We start from the raw sequence: 22,949 nt of genomic DNA on the forward strand, positions 1-22,949 counted from the left end.
CAGGGATGTGGAAGCCACAAAGAAGGGGAGCGGGGGCAAGAAGGCGCTGGGTAAGCACGGCAAAGGGGGAGGGGGCGTCGGGGAGCCAGGCAAGAAGAAGAGCAAGTCGGACTCCAGAGCCTCGGTGTTTTCCAACCTGCGGATCAGGAAGAACCTGTCCAAGGGGAAAAGCGCCGGCGGCTCCCGCGAGGATGTGCTGGACTCTCAGGCCCTGCAGACCGGGGAGCTGGACAGCGCTCATTCCCTGGTCACCAAGACCCCGGACCTCAGCCTCTCTGCTGATGAGACGGGCCTGTCGGATACCGAGTGTGCGGACCCCTTTGAGGTGACCCGTTCAGGTGGTTCTGGGCCAGCTGAGGCTGGGGTCGGGAGCCAGGCGGTCGCTCAGGATTTGGAAACTGCAGCAGGGGCGCAGGATGGACCAAGGACCAGTTCGGGCTCGGACACGGACATCTATAGTTTTCACTCTGCCGCGGAGCAGGAGGATTTGCTTTCAGACATTCAGCAGGCGATCCGCCTGCAGCAGCAGCAGCAGCAGCTCCAGCAGCAGCAGCTCCAGGGCTGCGAGGAGCCTGCAGCGCCCCCCACTGTCGCGTCCCCTCAGCTCGGGGCCTTTCTGGGCCTTGACCGGTTCCTGTTGGGGCCGAGTGGCGGGACTGGGGAGGCCCCCGCCAGTCAGGACACAGAGCAGGCGCTGTCCGCGCTCTCCGACCTACCCGAGAGCCTGGCCCCCGAGCCCCGGGTGCCCCAACAGCCGTCCTCTCCAAGCAGCCGTCTGGCCTCTGAGGCGCCTGGCCTCCTCGCGGCCCAGCCGGAGACTGTAGACTCGTCCTCACCTGAGGCCTTCGCATTTCCTGTGGCCGGGCCAGGGGAGGGCGCGGTTGGACCCCCCGATGGAGGGACTGGGGACACGGATGAGGAGGGTGAGGAGGATGCTTTTGAGGATGCCCCTCGGGGCTCTCCAGGGGAGGAGTGGGGCCCGGAGGTGGGAGAAGCCTCGCAAAGGCTGGGAGCAGAAGCAGAGGAGGGGGCACCAGGGACTGCCACCCCCACGGCCACCTCTCTGCCCGGGAGTCCCGCACCCAGCCCGCGCTGCTTCAAGCCCTACCCGCTCATCACCCCCTGCTACATCAAGACCACCACCCGGCAGCTCAGCTCGCCCAACCACTCCCCGTCTCAGTCCCCCAGCCAGAGCCCCAGGATTAAGAGGCGGCTGGAGCCCTCCCTCAGCCGGGGATCCAGAACTGCTGTGACCTCTGCGGCTGTTCAGGCCAAGAAGCACCGGGCGGACAGCGGCCTGGCGGGCGGCCTGAGCCGCTCCGCAGACTGGACCGAGGAGCTGGCGCGCCCCTGGCTGGGGGCGCGCCGCACCTGCTGGAGCGTGGAGTGGCCGCGGACAGCGGCGGCGGGGCACCCCTGGCACTGACCGCTAAGCCGGCGGATGGCTTCCAGAACGTGTTCACAGGTGAGCGCGCCTTGCGGCCGGCCTCCAGGTCCCACGTCGCCTGCCAATAAGGGTCTTCCCCTGCCACCTGTCCTCTCTGGGCTCTGAAAGCCCCCTAGACCTGCTAGTGGCACGCCTCTTCTTCATAGGGAATCCTCTTCCACTCAACTCGACCCCTTGGTGAAATGCCTTGGACTGACTTGCTGGGTTTCTGTTTTCTTATGTGGCAGTACAGGGAGCCACTTGGTTGGTTGTCTCTGCCCTAAGTAATTTCTAGGAAGGGCTGCCCCTTTTATCAAAATATCTGCCTTCTCTATGTTTAGGGTCATACCAGGCCGATAAATTCCTTGCTTGACTTGTCAGCTAAACCATCATTCTTCTCTTAACTTTCTCATCACCTCGGCATGAAAAAGAACAAACTTGGTCATGGCCTTTTCTAATGAAGGCGCAAACGATTTATCTTAGTACCATCAAAGTCATCGGACTGTTCAATTGTATAGGCACATAATATGTAGTTTGGTCATGCAGATTAATCTGCATGACCAAACTTAGTAAAATAGGTACTCCTGTTTGCTGATGCAAGCAAGTCTGATACATGCTACTAGAAAATCAGTAAGAAAATAGAATATTAGGGTTCATTTCCACTTGGTTTCATGGTCCTGTCTGAACAGGCTTTGATTTGGAAACAGTGAATGTAAGAAGGCCCAAAGCACATCTGGTCCACCTGATATCTCTCTACCTTAGCATTTGTGATAAGCCCTCACACACAGGGTGGCATAAAGCACAGTTAAAGGGTCAGTTTATTGTGGCAAATGTCTGGTAATATAATTCGTTTATCCAATCCCAAGGCCCACTAGTAGAGTGTCAGTTTGTTAACTTAGCATCTTCTCCTAATTATTGAATGAAATATAGCTTTAGAATTTAATGAATAGGGAAAAATTAATTTTATGCTAGTACAGGTGGATTTGTAACAGATATTTGAATGGTTAAAAATTTCAAATGCGGGGCCAGCATGTGACACAGTGGTTGAGGCACTGAACTCCCACATGGCCTACCGTGGTTTGAGTCCTTAACCTGGTGGCTTGAATATAGCACCAGATGTGTGTGTGTGTGTGCATGTGCATGCCCAAGATCCCAAGAAAAGAATGCAGAAGAAGGGATTGCAGTGTGGCCATCTCTTCTGGGGGGTGTGATTTCTCATTTCCTCTCTGTCTTTCTCTCTCTCCAGTGAATGCATATAAATATGGCAAAAATCTTAAGTCTTTTTTTTTCCCAAATGCAATTAGGTTATCTGTAAAATGAGGTAAATGTCTTAATGAGGATGGCTAGTTTTTTATTGGCAAAATACTGTTAATGTTGTGGTAGCACTTTTGTTGACCACATTTTAAGGAAAGTGTTATATATGTTAATCATAATCATGTGTGTCTGTGGATGAGAAAGAGAAAAAGAGAGGCACCTTGACACAGTCTCATTACGCCAATCCCACCCCTTGCCCCTAGCCCTGCAGCTTGTCAGGTTCTTAGGCATGGCTCATGTGCTTAGTGGGTTTTCAGGCCAGCCCTAGGGATTCAAACCTGTGGTTGGCCATGTGGCTTCCAGCACTGCAGTTCAGTTTGCTACCAACTATGCTACCAGGCTGAGCCTTTCCACATTTTAATTTTCATCTAGGGACTACCTTCTATTTTGTATTTAGATATTCTTATGCTTGAAAGTGGACTCTTCTCATTTTGCATGTGTTTTTTCCCATTTTTTTCTTCCTTTTCTTTATTGTATAGATTCAGTAAAAAGATGTTTGAAGTCTTACACCCACTAGATAATTGTTTACAAAAAAAGATCACTTTTTTGGAGAGGTTTTTGTTATAGGGCGCGAGCACTTGACAGAGACAGAGACAGAAAGCCAGAAATAACCCCCCGGGGGGATGGCCACACCGCAGTCCCTTCTCCTCCATTCTCCTCTTGGGATCTTGGGCACGCACGCACATGCCCGTGTAAGTTTAAGCCACCGGGTCCGGGACTCAAACCGTGGTCGACTACATGGAAGTCCAGTGACATAGCCATTACTCCAACTGCTGATCCCAAAGGCCACTTTTTGAAAAAGATCCAAAAGTTCTTGAGTTAATTTTGTGAAGTTAATATTGGTAAGCCCTCAGGTATTGGGTTGCCAGGAAAGTCATGACGTATTTTTTTCTATGTTGCAAAAATGTGTCATGACTTTTCTGACAACCTGTTATTTTCTCTATGTCTAGATGATATTATCTGTAGGGCGCGTGCGCTCGCCAGACAGACAGAGAGAGACATAGAGACAGAAAGCAAGAAATCACCCCCCAGGGGGGATGGTCACGCCGCAATCCCTTCTCCTCCATTCTCCTCTCGGGATCTTGGGCACGACGCACACGCGCCCAGCGTGAGTTTTAAGCCACCGGGTCCGGGACACGAACCGCGGTCGACTACGTGGGAGTCCAGCGACATAGCCATTACGCTAACTGCTGGTTCCCATTATTTGTATTTCTTAAAAAGTGAAAATAATCCACAATTCAGATTATCAGTCATTAATATTAACAATTGCTATTCCTAGTAGCAGAAGACTGAGAATTTGTTCATTTCATTCATTTAGCATATGAGTGGGGATACAAACATATATATGACTTCTATATGTATGCACTGTCTGTTGTGAGTGTGTGTGTGTGTGTGTGCGTACGTATGTTGAGTAGTCATGTTGTGCCAGACAATATATTAGATGGTAGGCAACACACACACGCAGATCGTGAAGTCATTGTTCCACCTTTCCAAGACCCACCAGATGAAGAGGGGACATGGAGTAAGTCAGCATACAGGAAAGTATAAGTATAGGTATGGAGATATGCAGGGCAATGTTCTAGGAGCATCCGGATGCAATGGCTTGTCTCCTTGGCAGTGTGTAAGGTATGAGGACTCGACAGAGGGTGAAACAGAGCCCTGAAAGATCATAGGACCCTAAATAGGTTCAAGTATTGTTTTCCTTAGATTAAGAAAATTGTATTTTGTATTCTTGGAACTTGTGCTGCATTTTAAGTCTTTCCAATTTTGAAATTTGGGAGTCTTATAATTCTGAGTTCTGTTTAGGAAGCACCTGCATTTTTCTGCCTAGGCAAGCTTTTTTTTTTTTACAGTGCAGATTAAGAGTGCAGAGTTTGTCATCTTAATATGGAATTACCTACTTTGTATTGATGGTTGGATACAGTTGGGCCATAACCAGCAGAAATATCTATGTCTTTACCTCAATCACTCTGCACTGTTCAGAAAAAAAGAATCTGTAGGTTTAACCTAACCTTATGACTAATGGGGAAACGGAAGTAGAGAAAGGTGGAATAACTTTCTTAAGGTCATCACACCGTGATTCATTCAGAGGCAGAGCCAGAAATAGAAGCTGAGTCTAGTCTCAATATCCTTGCTTATTACTCATGTTTGGGTGTTCAACGCTTTAAGGCAACAGATAGAGCAAAAGCTGCTTCTAACATTGTTACAGAATTGAAGGCTTTGCTTAGGAGATTTTTCCAGTTTCTGTTTTTAATAAGGTGTATTTCTTCAGTGGTTGAACATCTGGCCTCTTTTGGGCTAGAGGAAGGGTGATTGCTGGCCAAAGTGAGCCAGATTTTCTCTAGGCGGCCCTCATGGAAACTCTTCTTGCAGTGGTAGAGTGAATCCAGACTGACACAGGCCCTGTTTCTCAGCTGTTGACGCTTTTCTTGTCATCTGGCATCCCCCTTGCTTTTTGTTGTTTTTAACCATCCTTTGCTATTTTATGGGTGTCTTGGAAGTTACCAGAGGCTTGGGAAGCACTAGCATTGTCCTTTGGGACATTGTTTTTTGGCCTTAATTTTGTATGAATTTGGATCAATGAATTGCCAGCTGGCTTTGAAGCAGGTGATCATTAGATGTATAAGCTTCCATAAACGTCTTGTATTTTTAAACCAGAGAATGAAGGTTGTCAGCTCTGCAGGAAGGAACAGATGTTTTCTGCTAGCTACTGCCTTCCAAATGTGGGGAGAATATTCAAATGAGAAGGGATTTCCATGGCGCATGTTTGTGTTTATTTGATAGTTATAAACACATTTCGCAGTGAGGGAGACCAAAACTTTATCTTGTTTTAGCTGATGCTGTCTTAGGCCATTGCATTTAAATATTTCACAGTGAATTTGTTTGAGATATATCTTTTTATAGTGTTTAGTAGATAAAATAATTGCTTCTAAGATTTGAGAGGTCCCTTTACACATCAAGTATAGCAGAGGCTTGGTAATAGACTTTTGTAATTACTTAAAATTTAGACATCTGGGCTGGCAGGTGGTAAGGCACTGGACTCCCACATGGCTGACTGTGGCTTGAATCTTGGACCGGTGGCTTGCTTTCTCACTTTCTCTTTCTTTCTCTGTCTTGTTTTGGTCAAATTAAAAAATACAAATACATAAAATGTAAAAAATTTAGATATCTAACATGTTAAATTTGTGATGCTAAATCACTTTTTTAGGGGGTGGGGGAGAGGTTTCTGCCATAGGGCGTGTGTGCTCGCCAGAGAGACAGAGAGACAGAAAGCGAGAAATCACTTCCCGGGGGAGTGGGCACACCGCAATCCCTTCTCCATTCTCCTCTCAGGATCTTGGGCATGCACGCACACGCACCTGGTGTGAATTTAATCCACTGGGTCTGGAATATGAACCGTGGTCGACTACATGGGAGTCCAGCGACATAGCCATTATGCTAACTGCTGGTCCCCGCTAAATCACTTTTGATAGGAATCTTTCCAAAGTTAGTTATGTACTTACTTGTCTTTTCTTAGACACATACAATAAAAATGTGATGTTTTAAAGGGCTCGATCTCATTTTTAGGAGCATCATTGTTGCTTCATGTGAAAACATTAGTGATGCCCTCAGCTATTGAAATACACGGGCTGGTGGCCTGAAGCTTGCAGTTTCTGGTTTCTTTTTTTTTTTTTTTGGAGAGGTTTTTCGCTCTAGGGCGCGTGTGCTTGCCAGACAGACAGAGAGAGACATAGAGACAGAAAGCGAGAAATCACCCCCCAGGGAGGATGGTCACACTGCAATCCCTTCTCCTCCATTCTCTTCTTGCGATCTTGGGCATGCACGCACATGCACCTGGCGTGAGTTTTAAGCCACCGGGTCCGGGATGTGAACCGTGGTCGACTACGTGGGAGTCCAGCGACATAGCCATTACGCTAACTGCTGGTTCCCCAGTTTCTGGTTTCTTGAAACTCCGTAGTTTCTTGACAGTTTCCTCACTATCAACTATTTATTCTTAGAGCTGTCTTAAATCTCTTCCTGGCCAATTCCTTGTAATTTGATTTTTCTGATCAGTTTGTCATTGGCTTGTAAATCCTGTAATTACAGTATTATTAATAGCTGTATTTATTAAACTTCCACTAAATGCCAGGTTCCGTTTTAGTGGATTACATAATTCTCTTTAAACTTTACAACTTGAGGATAGCTATTTATTATCATTTCTTCAGTGAACAAATCAAGTCTCAGACAAACAAAGTAACTTTCCTAAGGACATTAAGCTAGTAAGTGGCCGCTAGGATATGTCCTTAGAAAACCAAATCTGGGGCCATCAGGTGGCATAGTGGTTAAGGTGCTGGACTTTCCCATTGTAAACTATAGTTCAGGGTCTGAACCCAGTGGCTTGAAAAATCACACCGGGCATGTGTGCATGTATGCTCAAAGTCTCAGGAGGAGAATGGAGAAAAAGGAATTGTGGCATGGCCATCACCCCTGGAGAGTGATTTCTCATTTTCCCACTGTCTTTCTCTCCTAAAAGTACGCATGTCCTGTAGCACAAATCTGTTGTGTGAATAAAATAAAACCTAGGGGATTAATGAGTTTTTGGAGGAGTAGCTAATTAATAATACACTTTATAACATTGGTTGTATGAGTCTCAACTATCTTGATTTAGCTATCAGAAGAGGGGACTCTAGGAGTAAACATTTTCTCTTTTGGTTTGTTTTAATATTATATAGGTTTTTGTTTGTTTGTTTGTTTTGTTTGTTTATGCCATAGGGCATGTGCTCTTGCTAGGGAGAGAGAGGGAGAGGGAGAATGAAAAATCGTTCTTCTGGGGACCAGCAGTTAGAATAATGGCCATGTCGCTGGACTCCCATGTAGTCAACCGCGGTTTGTGTCCCAGACCCGGTGGCTTAAAACTCACGGTGGGCACGTGTGCGTGTGTGCCCAAGATCCCGAGAGGAGAATGGAGGAGAAGGGATTGCGGCGTGGCCATCCCCCCAGAGGGTGATTTCTCGTTTTCTCTCTCTCTGTCTCTGTCTTCCTGGCGAGGGCATGCGCCCTACAACAAAAACCTCTCTAAAAAAAAAAAAGAAAGAAAAAATCATTCTTTTGGTAGGGATGGGGATGATGACCACACTGTAACCCCTTCTGCATACTCCTCTTGGGATTTTGGACATGCATGCACATGTGCCCAGTATGATTTTCAATATGCCAGGTCGGGACTTGAACCAGGGTTGGCCATATGGGAGTCTAGTGCCTTAACCACCACACCCCCTGCTGGCCCCATTACATGAAATTAAAAAAAAATTATTTTATTTAACTTTATTTATTTAATTTATTTATTTAGTTTGCCTGTTTTAAATTGACCAGAGAGGAACAGAATGAGAGAGAGAGGGAAAGTGAGAAAGCAAGCTACCAGGTCTGGGACTCCAACTGTAGTCAGCTGTGTGGGAGTCCAGCGCCCTTATCCACCATACCACCTGCTGGCCCCATACATGGAATTTTTTCAGGCCAGGAGCTATCTGATTTCTAGTTGTAGCAGTGGCTAGAGTATAGATGTATAGGTAATGTCTGATACATAAATGGTCAGAATCATCCCTGATGTTTATAATGTCTTACTTACTATAAGAGGAATGGGGGTTTCAGGAAGCTATCCTTTTCCCTAAATACTATCTTACTGAGTTCCTTATGTCATTATAGAATTTGTTAGCGTAAGCTAGGACTAGGAACGCTGTTCTCAGATCATTTTAGTTTGGTCTGGAGCATCCTTTCCCGTGGTTTCTTTAGGACCGTGGTTTGGACTGAAGTCAAGTAGCTTCAGTGATGGATTTTAATGATTGTTTTATGAGCTGAGGACTGGCCTAGTTTTAAGTGCATTTAGGTATTTGGATATAAGCCATACATATTTGAAATGGAACAGGTGCTTTTCCTTTTGATTCTATTTTAAAAGTACTGAAAACATACAGTTGGATGATGGTAGAAGTAGTTATTCTAACTACTATTATTTTAGATAGAGTTGCATCCTAGCCTTGCTAAGTGACTCTCAAGTAATTTTCCTCATTATGTTTGAAGATGGTGGAGTAATTTAAAATTAATTATGTTAATTAAAATAGCCCCTACAAATTTGCCTGATATGTAGGAGGCACTTGACTGGTGCTATTTGCTTCCCTGACTTGATTTTTTGCCATAATAAACTGCATTGTTCATAGTAGTCAGAACCAAATTTGTTAAAGCAACTCTGAAATTATATACCAAAACTTGGTAGAATATAAATTGACTAGATACTAATCGAAAATTGCTCTTTCTCTCTTTCTTCTTTTCTTTCTCCCAAGTTTGCCAGACAGCTTGTGTGCTTGCTGGAGGAGAGAGACAGAAAGAGAGAGGGGAAAATGAGAAAGCACCCCCAATAGGGGATGGCCACACCACAATCTCCTCTCTTCTGTGTCTCCTCTTAGGATTTGGGGGTACACACACACATGCACATGACATGAGTTTCAAGCCTCCGGGTCTGGGACTTGAACCATGGTTGGCCATATGGAGTCCAGCGCCTTAACCACTATGCCATCTGCTGGCCTCCCTGATGCTGGGTCTGGGTCATGCAGATCTAGCTGCCCAACCACCATGCTACTGACATGCTCTTAAATTAATATTTCTAGTCCTTAGTTGTTGGTTTGTTTTTTGTTTTGTAAAATGCTTGTTTAATACATCATGTCTTTCTTTCCTTCTTTTTTTTCTTTCCTTTTTCATTTTCTGTGATGGTAAGCATTTTTGTCACTTTATCAGACACTTTAGTTTTCTTGGGATTTGGGTAAAGAAAGCATGTGATGGGGGTGTGACTGTGAGATTAGGGGATGGCAATGCTTTCTAAAGGGAGGGTGGGGAAGAGGAAGCAGCAGTTGACGCCCACGGTGTTTATGGTCTGCGCAGCATCTGGCTGTAACTGAGAATTTAGCAGTCCTTCCCTCCTACAATTTCCTTCGTAAACTCTCTACTTTAGACAAAGTAGTCTGCTTACTATTTTATGAGCATGTATTTTATTTTCCCAACTTTGTGCCTTTGTCTTACAGTTTCACCCTCTTGGAACAAATGATGTGTCTCTGTTGATTTAGATTTGGCAAGGGCTGATTGAATTTCCATGTTCTCTTTGAGTCTTTTCCAGCTTGACCTAACTGGTCGTCATCTCTCTGCCTCTGTACTTACTGTCGATATCATATTGAATATGCTTCTTAGGAATTCTTTCTTGCCTTTCCTGCCCTTCCTTTCTTGCCTGCTCAAGTCCATCCATCTATCATATATTCTTCTATCAGCCCATCCACAAATACCTATTCTGTGTCTTGCCGTGCACAGGTTAGTGTAGTAGTTACTGAATATACTGAGGTCTTGAAGATGTTTCATTTACCACTTTTTTTTTGGGGGGGGGCACGGGGAGTGATGTGGTAGGTTGAATATCCAGGTTTCCTAATGGGAATCAAACCTACTTGGGGGACCAGCAGGTGGCATGGTGGTTAGAGGCGCTGGATTCCCACATGGCCGGCCACAGTTTGAGTCCCAGACTTGGTGGCTTGCTTTCTCACGTTCCCTTTCTCTCTCTCTCTCTCTGGTCAGATTAAAAAATAATGATAGTGAATGGAGTTAAATAAATAAATCATTCTTAAAAAAAAAAAAAACAACCTACTTGGATTTAAACTGGAAAATTGCTAACCTTTTTGAACAGTTGGAATTAATTATTTTCATTGAGATGTAATTGTGCAGCAATAAAACATAATGCCCTGAGAAGCAATCCCAGGTGGGTTTAAAGTCTGGAAACCTCCCTGTATACCCCGGGGGCTGGCTGATGCTGGGGGTGGGTCACAGCATCAAGACCCTGTTGGAGGTATTGTCTTTCTCTCTCCCTCTCTCTGTCTCTCAATCATGAAAGAAAGAAATAAGGGAACTTTACAAAATTGTAAGAACAAATAATTACAGCTACTGGATGCTGTAAGAAGGTGCCACTAACTATGGAAGAGAATTATTCTTTTTTTTTGAAGAGGTTTTTGCTATAGAGCATGTGCGCTTACCAGAAGGATAGAGAGAGACAGAGAGACAGAAAGCAAGAAATCACCCCCTAAGAAGGATGGCCATGCTGTAATTCCTTCTCCTCCATTCTCCTTTTGGGATTTTGGGCATGCATGAACATGAACCTGGTGTGAGTTTAAGCCACAGGGTCTGGGACTCGAACCATGGTTGACTACTTGGGAGTCCAGTGACGTAACCATTATGCCAATTGCTGGGCCCAACCTTGATAGTTTTTTTAAAAAAAGAATTATTTATTTAATTTTATTTATTATTATTTTTTCCAATTTGACCAGAGAGAGAGAGACAGAGAGAGAGAGAGAGAACATAAACATTGTGGGGGTCAACTGCTGCTTCCTCTTCCCCACCCTCCCTTTAGAAAGAAAGAGACAGAGAGAAAGAGAGAAAAGTGAGAAAACAAGCCACCAAGTCTGGGACTTGAACCGTAGGGAGGGTGGGGAAGAGGAAGCAGCAGTTGACGCCCACGGTGTTTATGGTCTGCGCAGCATCTGGCTGTAACTGAGAATTTAGCAGTCCTTCCCTCCTACAATTTCCTTCGTAAACTCTCTACTTTAGACAAAGTAGTCTGCTTACTATTTTATGAGCATGTATTTTATTTTCCCAACTTTGTGCCTTTGTCTTACAGTTTCACCCTCTTGGAACAAATGATGTGTCTCTGTTGATTTAGATTTGGCAAGGGCTGATTGAATTTCCATGTTCTCTTTGAGTCTTTTCCAGCTTGACCTAACTGGTCGTCATCTCTCTGCCTCTGTACTTACTGTCGATATCATATTGAATATGCTTCTTAGGAATTCTTTCTTGCCTTTCCTGCCCTTCCTTTCTTGCCTGCTCAAGTCCATCCATCTATCATATATTCTTCTATCAGCCCATCCACAAATACCTATTCTGTGTCTTGCCGTGCACAGGTTAGTGTAGTAGTTACTGAATATACTGAGGTCTTGAAGATGTTTCATTTACCACTTTTTTTTTGGGGGGGGGCACGGGGAGTGATGTGGTAGGTTGAATATCCAGGTTTCCTAATGGGAATCAAACCTACTTGGGGGACCAGCAGGTGGCATGGTGGTTAGAGGCGCTGGATTCCCACATGGCCGGCCACAGTTTGAGTCCCAGACTTGGTGGCTTGCTTTCTCACGTTCCCTTTCTCTCTCTCTCTCTCTGGTCAGATTAAAAAATAATGATAGTGAATGGAGTTAAATAAATAAATCATTCTTAAAAAAAAAAAAAACAACCTACTTGGATTTAAACTGGAAAATTGCTAACCTTTTTGAACAGTTGGAATTAATTATTTTCATTGAGATGTAATTGTGCAGCAATAAAACATAATGCCCTGAGAAGCAATCCCAGGTGGGTTTAAAGTCTGGAAACCTCCCTGTATACCCCGGGGGCTGGCTGATGCTGGGGGTGGGTCACAGCATCAAGACCCTGTTGGAGGTATTGTCTTTCTCTCTCCCTCTCTCTGTCTCTCAATCATGAAAGAAAGAAATAAGGGAACTTTACAAAATTGTAAGAACAAATAATTACAGCTACTGGATGCTGTAAGAAGGTGCCACTAACTATGGAAGAGAATTATTCTTTTTTTTTGAAGAGGTTTTTGCTATAGAGCATGTGCGCTTACCAGAAGGATAGAGAGAGACAGAGAGACAGAAAGCAAGAAATCACCCCCTAAGAAGGATGGCCATGTTGTAATTCCTTCTCCTCCATTCTCCTTTTGGGATTTTGGGCATGCATGAACATGAACCTGGTGTGAGTTTAAGCCACAGGGTCTGGGACTCGAACCATGGTTGACTACTTGGGAGTCCAGTGACGTAACCATTATGCCAATTGCTGGGCCCAACCTTGATAGTTTTTTTAAAAAAAGAATTATTTATTTAATTTTATTTATTATTATTTTTTCCAATTTGACCAGAGAGAGAGAGACAGAGAGAGAGAGAGAGAACATAAACATTGTGGGGGTCAACTGCTGCTTCCTCTTCCCCACCCTCCCTTTAGAAAGAAAGAGACAGAGAGAAAGAGAGAAAAGTGAGAAAACAAGCCACCAAGTCTGGGACTTGAACCGTGGTCGGCCATGTGGGAGTCCAGGGCCTTAACCACTATGGCCCCTATAATATTTTTAAAGAAATTTTTTTCCTTGGGCCAGCAGGTGATGTGTGGTTTGAATTCCGAACCTAGTAGCTTGCTGTCTCCATTTCCCTCTGTGTCTCTCTCTGGTCAAATTAAAAAATAACGATTATTAAATAAAATTAAATCATTCTTTTTTTTTTTTTCCTGTCAGGGTCTTGCTCTGCCTCAGCCTCTTGAATACTGGGACATAAAGGCATATATAGGCATGTGTCACCTTGCCTGGCTTTTAGGGTGGGCTGGGATTCAAACCCAGGTTTACCATGTGGTCTCAGCCTGCCAAGTATCAGCATCTATCAGCATATACGACAGCAGCTGATCCTTGACCTTGATAGTTCTGATTGATGCTGAAGGAGATTTGGATTGTTTAGATTCTTACTATCTAATGTGGATGTAAGACCTTACGTTTATGAACACTGACATAGTGATTGTGCATGGCGGTTGATCCTGTTTTATGAAATGTATGAAAGGGAAATCTGTATTGTACATGGATGAACCAAGGATTTAAAGTATGTAGAGTCTTTCTATTTGTACAATACTAGGCAAGTCCTTTTAGATTCATTACCTGGAGGCCAGCAGGTGGCATGGTGCTTGCTGCTGGAATCCTACATGGCCCACTGGAATTTGTTGGCATCCGCCCTGGGGCTTGGCTCTAGCTGAATCATGATCAGGAGGCTGCTGGTGAGGAAGAGAAAGAGGATGAGAAAGAGGAAGCCCTTCATCTTGAGAGGACCAGGGAATTGGAAAGAATGAGACAAAGAGATAGACTGGAAGTGGACACAGGTAGCCTGAGCCTAGGTAGCCCAAGCAACTTGTTCCATACTTGAGCCGCTGCTTGGGCCACCCAGACAAACTGGGCATCTTTATTTATTATACAAAGAGACACTACACATGTATATTTTACGACACTTCATAGATCCCTTGCTAGGTTACAGGCAATAAGAAGCAGATAACAAATCTATAAGGGCGTGGTCATATTGGGCCAGGTGTATCCCTTGGTGATAATCCCACCAAGAGAAAGTCCCATTATCTTCTTTTCTAATGCAGAGAAGTCTAGCTGTCGGTGTGGGGAAGAAGGCTAAAGAACTTCTCCGGAAGGCTACACCACCACACCCAGAGAAGGCTAAAGAACCTTTCAGATGCAGAGCAGGGATTGGACTTTGCTAATTGGGGTCAAGATGTCTCTTGACTTCCACCAGATGTGTCTGTTGGAACGCCCCTAGCAGTTCCACCCTTGTTCTGTCTGCAGCGAAGGTCAAGGAAAGCACAAATTACAAGGTTCTGCCAAAGCCCAAAAGGATGGGTGGTGTTTGCTCAGAACATGTCCCCACACCTCAGGGTCTCTCTCTAAACGTGTCCCCACAGAGATTCAAGTCCTGAATCTGGTGACTTGCTTTCTCAGTTTCCCTCCATCCCCCTCTCTCTTTCTCTAATGAGCACATGGCCCCTGTAGCAAAATTTACAAAAATAATGTTAAATAAAATGAAATAAATAATTCTTTAAAAAGAAAAATGACTCATTATCTGCAAAGTAAGTCGTCTTCCAGTCTTGGTCATGTAGGCTTTCCATTTTTTTCTTATTATAATTTGAACTGCTCAATAAACACAGTACTATTAATTACCTTACTTCAATATACTTAACATACTGATTTTTTGTTGTTTTCAATTTCTCCTACTATTCCATTTACTTTGTCAAGGAATTTTTGAGTATGCTATTACATTCTGATGTTCACATTTACATTAAAAATTTCTTGGAGCCTGAAAGGTATTGGGGCTGGCAGGTGGTATGGTAGATAAGGGTACTGAACTCCCACATGGCCAACCATGGTTCGAGTCCCCCCGGACCTGGTGGCTTGCTTTATCACTTTCCCTTTCTCTCTTTCTCTGTCCCTCTCTGGCCAAATAAATAAATAAATAAAGTTAAATAATTCTTTAAAAAAAAAAAGAAAGGATAGGGACTAGCAGTTTGTTGTTGGACTCCCATATAGCAAACCGCAGTTCAAGTCTTGGACCTGGTGACTTAAAACTCACGTTGGACACTTGTGCATGCATGCCCAAGATCCTGAAAGGAGAATGGAGGAGAAAGGATTGTGGCATGGCCATCCCCCCTTGGTGGGGGGATGATTTCTCGCTTTCTGTCTCTCTGTCTCGCTCTGTCTTTTCTGGCCAGCGCATGCACCCTATAGCAAAAACCTTTCAAAAAAAAAAAAAAAAAAAAGGAAGAAAGAAAGAAAGGATAAAAGATATTGAGAGCTCCTAGAATTTTTACTTTTGTTTGTTTTATTGGCTGGAAACAATTGCAGCTTGTTTAAGTCCGTCAAGAAACATTTGGACTAGAATAGAACTATTTCATGATCCCAAGTACATGCTTTTGTGTAATCTGTGAAGAGTTTTGTGAACATTGAGTCACTTCATTACTTTTTATTTTTGAAAGTTTGCTATAGGCTGTGTAGGAGGAAGAGACCGAGAAAGAGAGAACACGCTTGAGCCAAGGGAAAGTGAGAAACCACTCCCCAGTACTGGCCACACTGCGATTTCTCCTCCATTCTCCCCTCAGGATTTTCGATATGTGCGGGCACACATGCCCTGCTGGTAAGAGACTCCAGCTGTGCAGTCAACCACGTGCGATCAAGCCACCTGCTGGCCAAAGCTGCTTCATTACTAAGATACTTGTTTTTTTTTGTTTTTGTTTTTTTTTGTAATATAAGCGAGAGAGAGAGCACAAACATGGGGAGAAAAAGGTTTTTTTTTTTTTTTTTTTTTTAAATTTGCAATAGGGTATGTGAGTTCATCAGAGGCAGAGAGAGCAAGGGAGAGGAAGAAAGCACCTCCCCATAGGGTGTGGTCAGGCTGCAACCTCTTCTCTATTTCCCTATCCCTTTGAGATTTTGGCCACCTGTTTGTACCCACGCATGCACACTCTGCCACATGATTTTTAAGACTTCAGGTCTGAGATTTGAACCTTGCCATCTGGCTGCCCTAACTACTGGACCACAAGCTAGCCTGAGATAGGTAATTTTTCCTTTTTTTTCCTTTTGCTAGAGGGCAGGTATTGAACTTGTCAGAGAGACAGAAAGGGAGAGGAGAAAGAACTCTCCAAGGGCATGGTCACACTGCAATCCTTTCTCCGCCATCTTTCCTTCTTTCTGGAATTTGGAGCAGGCACGCTCATGCCTGGAAGTTTTTCAGGTCGTCCAGTCTGGGACTGAAACTATCTGGTTGTGGGAAACTGGCTACCTTAACAACCAGGCTATGGAGCTGGCTCTAAGATAGACATTTTGATGAGGTCTTGCCATGTCATGCTGGGAACTGACTCTGGCCTTCTACGTGGCCTCGGTTGTCACACAGGGGCACCATCCTGTTTGTGCCACCATGGCTGGGCCATGTCTTATCTTTTAAAAAAGCAATGAAAGAAGTGGGATAATAATAGCAATAATCTTTTGCAACTTATTTATTTTTTTAGAGAGATTTTTGCTTTAGTGCTTGTGTGCTTGCTGGAGAGACAGAGACAGAGTGGCTGCCCTAACTACTGGACCACAAGCTAGCCTGAGATAGGTAATTTTTCCTTTTTTTTCCTTTTGCTAGAGGGCAGGTATTGAACTTGTCAGAGAGACAGAAAGGGAGAGGAGAAAGAACTCTCCAAGGGCATGGTCACACTGCAATCCTTTCTCCGCCATCTTTCCTTCTTTCTGGAATTTGGAGCAGGCACGCTCATGCCTGGAAGTTTTTCAGGTCGTCCAGTCTGGGACTGAAACTATCTGGTTGTGGGAAACTGGCTACCTTAACAACCAGGCTATGGAGCTGGCTCTAAGATAGACATTTTGATGAGGTCTTGCCATGTCATGCTGGGAACTGACTCTGGCCTTCTACGTGGCCTCGGTTGTCACACAGGGGCACCATCCTGTTTGTGCCACCATGGCTGGGCCATGTCTTATCTTTTAAAAAAGCAATGAAAGAAGTGGGATAATAATAGCAATAATCTTTTGCAACTTATTTATTTTTTTAGAGAGATTTTTGCTTTAGTGCTTGTGTGCTTGCTGGAGAGACAGAGACAGAGAGACAGAAAGTGAGAAATCATTCCGTAGGGGGTTGGCCACGCTGTAGTCCCTTTTCCTGCATCCCTCTTGGAATCTTGGGCGCACATGTACCAGGCATGAGGTTTAAGTCACCAGATCTAGGACTTGAACTGCGATCAACTACATGGGAGCCCAGCAACCTAAACATTACGCTATCTGCTGGTCCCCACTGTAACTTATTTTTTAACCTATATGCTTGTAAATCATTGCCCGCTCTTTTCCCCTAAACCAATACTTGCCTATTGGAAAGGGTAAGTTATACGAGCTCTCTGCGGGAGGTGTTATATTTTGCAGCTACCCAAGATGTTCTGCAAGCCAGTTATATCTTACTCTCCTTGCAGTGCTATTTTGGTTAGATGGCTTTGGGAGTATAAAAAATTTGGCTAGTATCCTTACAGTTTATTCCAGGATATAGGATTTGATCTGCCTCTCTTCTATTTTTAGAAAAGTCCAGCAGTGCATTGACTCTTTTGGACCCAATATTTTGAAGACAGGGCACAGAGTAAGAACTGCAATGATTTAGGTGGAGAGACATTTGGCTGGACTAAAAATATAGTGCAAGTGAAAAAGTGATCCTAGAAGCCTATAATCTCTGTCTTGGATTATTTCTCCAAGGAACCTCATTTGACTCCAAATTCACAGATCATTTTCGCTTTCACCTGCTTTGGGATAATATGGGCTGAGCATGTGTCTTTAGGGTTAGCTTTAGCTGAGTCCCTAAGGCCGAGAAATCAATTTCCTTTTGTAGGTACCCTCTTGGCTCCATGACCAACTTCAGTTCCCAGTGGACTGCTAGATCTGTATCTCTAGTTCATATCACTTTTCTGGGCTTTAAACTGATGTCACTTAGATATCACAGGCCTAGGACATTCACCATATCTAAAACAACATTTATTTTCTTCACCCTCTCCTCCTAGGTCTCCCAATCAAGGCATTTTTTTATTTTAATAGAGATTTTTGCTATAGGGTGCATCTGCTCACCAGAGAGACAGAGACAGAGATACAGAAAGTGAGAAATCAACCCCTAGGGGGGACACATTGTGATTCTTTCTCCTCCATTTTCCTCTCAGGGTCTTGGGCATGCATACACACATGCCTGGCATGAGTTTAAGTCTCCAGGTCTGAGACTTGAACTGCAGTTGACTATGTGGGAGTCCAGTGACATAACCATTATGCCATCTGTTGGTCTCCCTCAAGGCATTTTTTATTGTACAGCCTTGATTCCTTCATCCTTCTTATAATTTGCACCTAAAATTAATCTATTTTCTCTATTCTTTTCTTTTTTTTGGAGAGATTTTCACTATAGGGCGTGTGCCCTCACCAGACAGACAGAGAGAGACATAGAGACAGAAAGCGAGAAATCACCCCCCAGGGGGGGTGGTCACGCCGCAATCCCTTCTCCTCCATTCTCCTCTCGGGATCTTGGGCACGCATGCACACGCGCCTGGCATGAGTTTTAAGCCACCGGGTCCGGGATGTGAACCGCGGTCGACTGCATGGGAGTCCAGCGACATAGCCATTATGCTAACTGCTGGTTCTCTCTATTCTTTTCTTAAATTCCTCTTTAATAGGTCCTCTAACATCTGTTTCTGTTGCCTCTACCCTTCCTAGTTCAGATCATTGTCAACAGCAGCCTCAACATTGTCCTGTTCACAGTCTGATTCTTCTTCAGTCCATTCTCTACAAGGCAAGAGGGGAAACTGAAATATGAAACTGTACTGGCTAGTCCTAGTTCAGAAACATTTCAACAATCCCCTATGGCCATGGTGCTAAAGTTTATAAATTCTTTTTTATTTTTTCAGAATTATTTAATTTTATTTATTATTAGTGTTATTTAAAAAATTATTATAAGAGCATATGTGCTTACCAGAGAGAGAGAGAGAGAGAGGGAAAGCGAGAAAGCAAGCTGCCAGGTCTAAGACTTGAACTGCGGAAAAGGTATTGCAGCATGGCCATACCCCGGAGGGTGATTTCTCACTTTTCCTCTCTCTGTCTTTCTCCGGCAAGCACATGCAACCTAAATCTGAAACATAACCTGTAAGAGACTCTAAGAAATGTCATTTTTAGATTTCTGACTTCTACCAGCAGGAGATTTAGAGACAATGAAAAACCTTAAAAAAAAAAGGAGGAAGGAAGGAAGGAAGGAAGGAAGGGAGGGAGGAAGGAAGGAAGGAAGGAAGGAAGGGTCATGTGGGAGTCCATCACCTTCACCACCAAACCATCTGCTGGCCCTTAAATTTTTTAATATATGTATTAATTATGTTAATATGTTTGTTATATATCATTGTATGCAGATAACTATACTATATTTTACATGTTGGATGTACATACAGATTTTAACCTATGTTTGCTTGCATCAGATGTCATTTGTCTCGTTATTCAGTCTCTATTAGCCCTTGCCCTATCCTAAATGCTTCAGTCCTTCTTCAGATATCTCATGTTCTCCTTGGTAGTCTTTGATCTCATTGACAGTTCCTCTCCCTGGTCCTTGGGAAAAGAAGAATCTGTTTAGTCATATTCCTCAGTTCAGGACACACTCCTGTCATAAGTCCGTGCAAAACTCTTTATTTTGTCCTTGTTCCATTCTCTGCATTTTCATTTTCCCCCTAAAAAACTGCTTTCATGTGTTTGGTGTCTTTGAGATTGCATGTATTTTTGTAAAGTCCTTTCCTCTCCCCTCCTTCCCTTTCCTTCCCCTCCCCTCCCCCTCTCCTCTCTCTTCCCCTCCCCTCCCCTCCACTCCTCTCTCCTCTCCTCCTTTCCTTTTCCTTTTCCCCTTTCCTTTCCTTTCCTTTCCTTTCCCCCTTTTCTTTCCTTTCCTTTCCTTCCTTTCCTTTCCTTTCCTTTCCTTTCCTTCCTTTCCTTTCCTTTCCTTTCCTTTCCTTCCTTTCCTTTCCTTTCCTTTCCTTTCCTTCCTTTCCTTTCCTTTCCTTTCCTTTTCTTTCTCTTTCTTTTTTCTCCTTCCTTCCTTCCTTCCTTCCTTCCTTCCTTCCTTCCTTCCTTCCTTCTTTCCTTCCTTCCTTCTTTCCTTTCTTCTTTCTTTTTTAAGGTTTTTCATTGTCTCTAAACCTCCTGCTGGTAGAAGTCAGAAATCTAAAAATGACATTTCTTAGAGTCTCTTACAGGTTATGTTTCAGATTTAGGGTGCATGTGCTTGCCGGAGAAAGACAGAGAGAGGAAAAGTGAGAAATCCCCTCTGGGGGTATGGCCATGCTGCAATACCTTTTCCTCCACTCTCCTCTAGGGATTTGGGGCATGTATGCATACATGCCTAGTGAGATTTTCAAACCAAGTCTAGGGCTCCAACTGTGGTCGGCTGTGGTTAAGGTGCTGGACACTCCCATGTGTCTGACAACAGTTCGAGTCCTGGACCTGGTAGCTTGCTTTCTCACTTTCCCTCCCTCTCTGTATGTCTCTCTCTGGTTAAATTAAAATAAATGAATGAAAATAAATAAATAAGTATTTTTAAAAAACCCATCATGCCTATTGTTTCTTTTATACAAATACTGTTTTATAGACCACATTTTATTGCTTGCTTGCTTTGTTTTTAGGACTCAGCTGCCTTTGGGGGAAAAAAGAAACTACACTTTTTTTAGGGATGAATTTCTATCTAGTTTTATAGTATTCCCACAGGTTGAAGTTCTGCCAGGTTGTACCACACCAGGGGGCACTGTTCACCTCTTATTGTATGCAGTTCCTGTTTTCTTAGAGTTGTGCCATGTGGTAGTGTTGGATGAATTCCCTGGGTTTTATTTAAACATATGCTTGTGAAGAACATTAAGAGTCTTGAACTTTATGGCCACCACAATAAACACCCGATGACTATTCCTGTACAGGGTCCTATGTCAGAACTTCTTTGGGATGTATATTCAGCAGTAGGATTGTTCAATTATAAATAAAGGTTTACTCCATTTGACTAGGTACTGTCAGATTAGTTTTCAGAATGTCTTCTCCAGTTATGTTCCATTAGCACAGTAAGTTGGCATTATCTAATTCTACTAATTCAATGAGGGAATTAGTATCTCATTGCTTAACTTTTTACTTTGCATTTGTCTCAGATAGTCATGACCCTTGAGAAAACCTTTCTCTATTTCATATCCATTTAGGTTTACTCATCTGTGAATTGCCTGCTTATTACTTTTACAATTTTTTTAGTAATGTTTCCTGATTTCCCTTGTTTATTCATGGAGAGTCCTTGCATTTTCTAGATATTATTCTATTACCAATGTTAGGGGTATATGATCGATCACCTCTAAGTCTTCTTCTGGTAGAAGTTAGAAATCTAAAAGTGATGTTTCTCAGAGTCTCTTGCAGATGTTTCAGATGTGACTTAGGTGAACTGAATTTGAGCCAAATTTTAAAGGTCTCAATGAGACCTAAGATAGACTTATGTTGTTTCTGCTGCACCACAGCTGAGGGACTCTAATTCTTCTGGAACAATGTTAACAGTCTTGTGTCCAGTTGCTAACTTTACAGAGGTCAGTGTGGGGGTAGAGCATGTCCATGCCACTAGTGTAGGTGGTAGAGGAATAACAGAGTTCTGGAACCACCAGCAGAGATGGTACTGAGTAATGAGGCTTCCTGGGGGCTAACAGATGGCATTGTGGTTATATCACTGGACTCCCACATAGCCGACTGTGGTTTGAGTCCTGGACTCAGAAACTTCAAAGTCACGCTGGGCGTGTGTGTGTGCATGCCCCAAATCCGGAGAGGAGGATGGAAGAGAGGGGATTGTGGTGTGGCCATCCTGGGGAATCTTCTAGAGCATATGTGTAATGTAGGAATCTAGTTTTATTTTTTTGCCATATGGCAAGTAAGCCAAGTAATATTGCATGTAAAAATCTTCTTACTTAAACAATTTAGAGTGCATTTAATTCTATGCAGTTGGTTTCAGATATTGCAGATATCTCCCCCTAATATTTATCCTTCTTTTAAAATTGTAGTGTTCTTGGTTGAACAGTATTACTTAATGTAATCTCCCCTCTCTTTTTAAAGATCTTTTTTTTTTTTTTTTCATTTAAGAAATTCTCAGACTTGCCTTATAGCCTAGTTGTTAGGGAAACTGGATGCTGCATGGCAAATTGTGTTTCAAATCCTGGTTCAAGTACTGGTCTGGGCAGCTTGAAAGAAACATTGAGCAAGTGTGTGTGCATGCCCTAAATCCTGATGAGATGGAGCAGTGGAGAATGGATTGAGGGATGACCATGCCCCATTACGGGGTGCTTTCTCCCTCTCCCTCTCTCTCTGTTCCTTCCTGGTTAGCACATATGCTCTCTGGCAATAAAAAAAGAAAAGAAGAAAGAAAGGAAAGAAAGAAAAAAAGAGATTCTTTATTACTCCTGGGTTACAAAGATTCTTTTCTCTGTAGTCTTCTATTAACTTTATCTCTTCACCTTTTACATTTATGCCTTTAATCTCGAATCTTCTAGAGCATATGTGTAATGTAGGAATCTAGTTTTATTTTTTGCCACAGGGCAAGCCAGGTTTTGAAACATCATTTAGTAAGTGGTCTTTTTATTCATTCATTTTTGATACCACTTTTGCATCATTCCCATATATAGAGAAGTCTGTTTCTGAGATTTTTATTCTTTCCTTTGACATGTGTTTTTCTGCCCTCAGTTAGTACCATATGGTTCTTAAAGTGTGACTCTGCAATATGTCTGATTTTTCACTAAAAGAAGTATTTCCTTTTTCGAAGTTGACTTCGTCTGTCAATATGGCCCTTGTGGTCCTCCATATAATGCAGAATAGGCTGTTGAGCTTCTTAAAAAAATCCCAATGGTGTTTGAGATTTTATTAAGGTTGTAGGTTAAATTGAAGACTATTGTTACTTTTGTATCATCTTCTTAAATAATGTGAAAGATTTCTTTGTTTATTCAGACCTTCTTTTATATTCTTTATTCTCTCTCTTTTTAATTGCTAGACAGTACATGCACTTGCTAGAGAGAAAAAGAGAGAGAGACA

General features: G+C 43.3%; 1 protein-coding gene across 1 annotated transcript in view; it reads left to right on the forward strand.

Annotated features, from left to right (window-relative positions):
• The window catches only part of FMN2 (formin 2), a 407,588-nt gene that overhangs the window by 7,848 nt on the left and 376,791 nt on the right, over positions 1 to 22,949 (forward strand). Inside the window, 2 exon segments of the mRNA XM_027767852.1 lie at positions 4 to 1,340; positions 1,343 to 1,465. Of these exon segments, the coding sequence (XP_027623653.1) occupies positions 4 to 1,340; positions 1,343 to 1,465 (1,460 nt within the window).

The sequence above is a fragment of the Tupaia chinensis genome, unplaced genomic scaffold, assembly GCF_000334495.1.
Source record: "Tupaia chinensis unplaced genomic scaffold, TupChi_1.0 Scaffold000074_1, whole genome shotgun sequence".
NCBI classification, from domain to species: domain Eukaryota; kingdom Metazoa; phylum Chordata; class Mammalia; order Scandentia; family Tupaiidae; genus Tupaia; species Tupaia belangeri.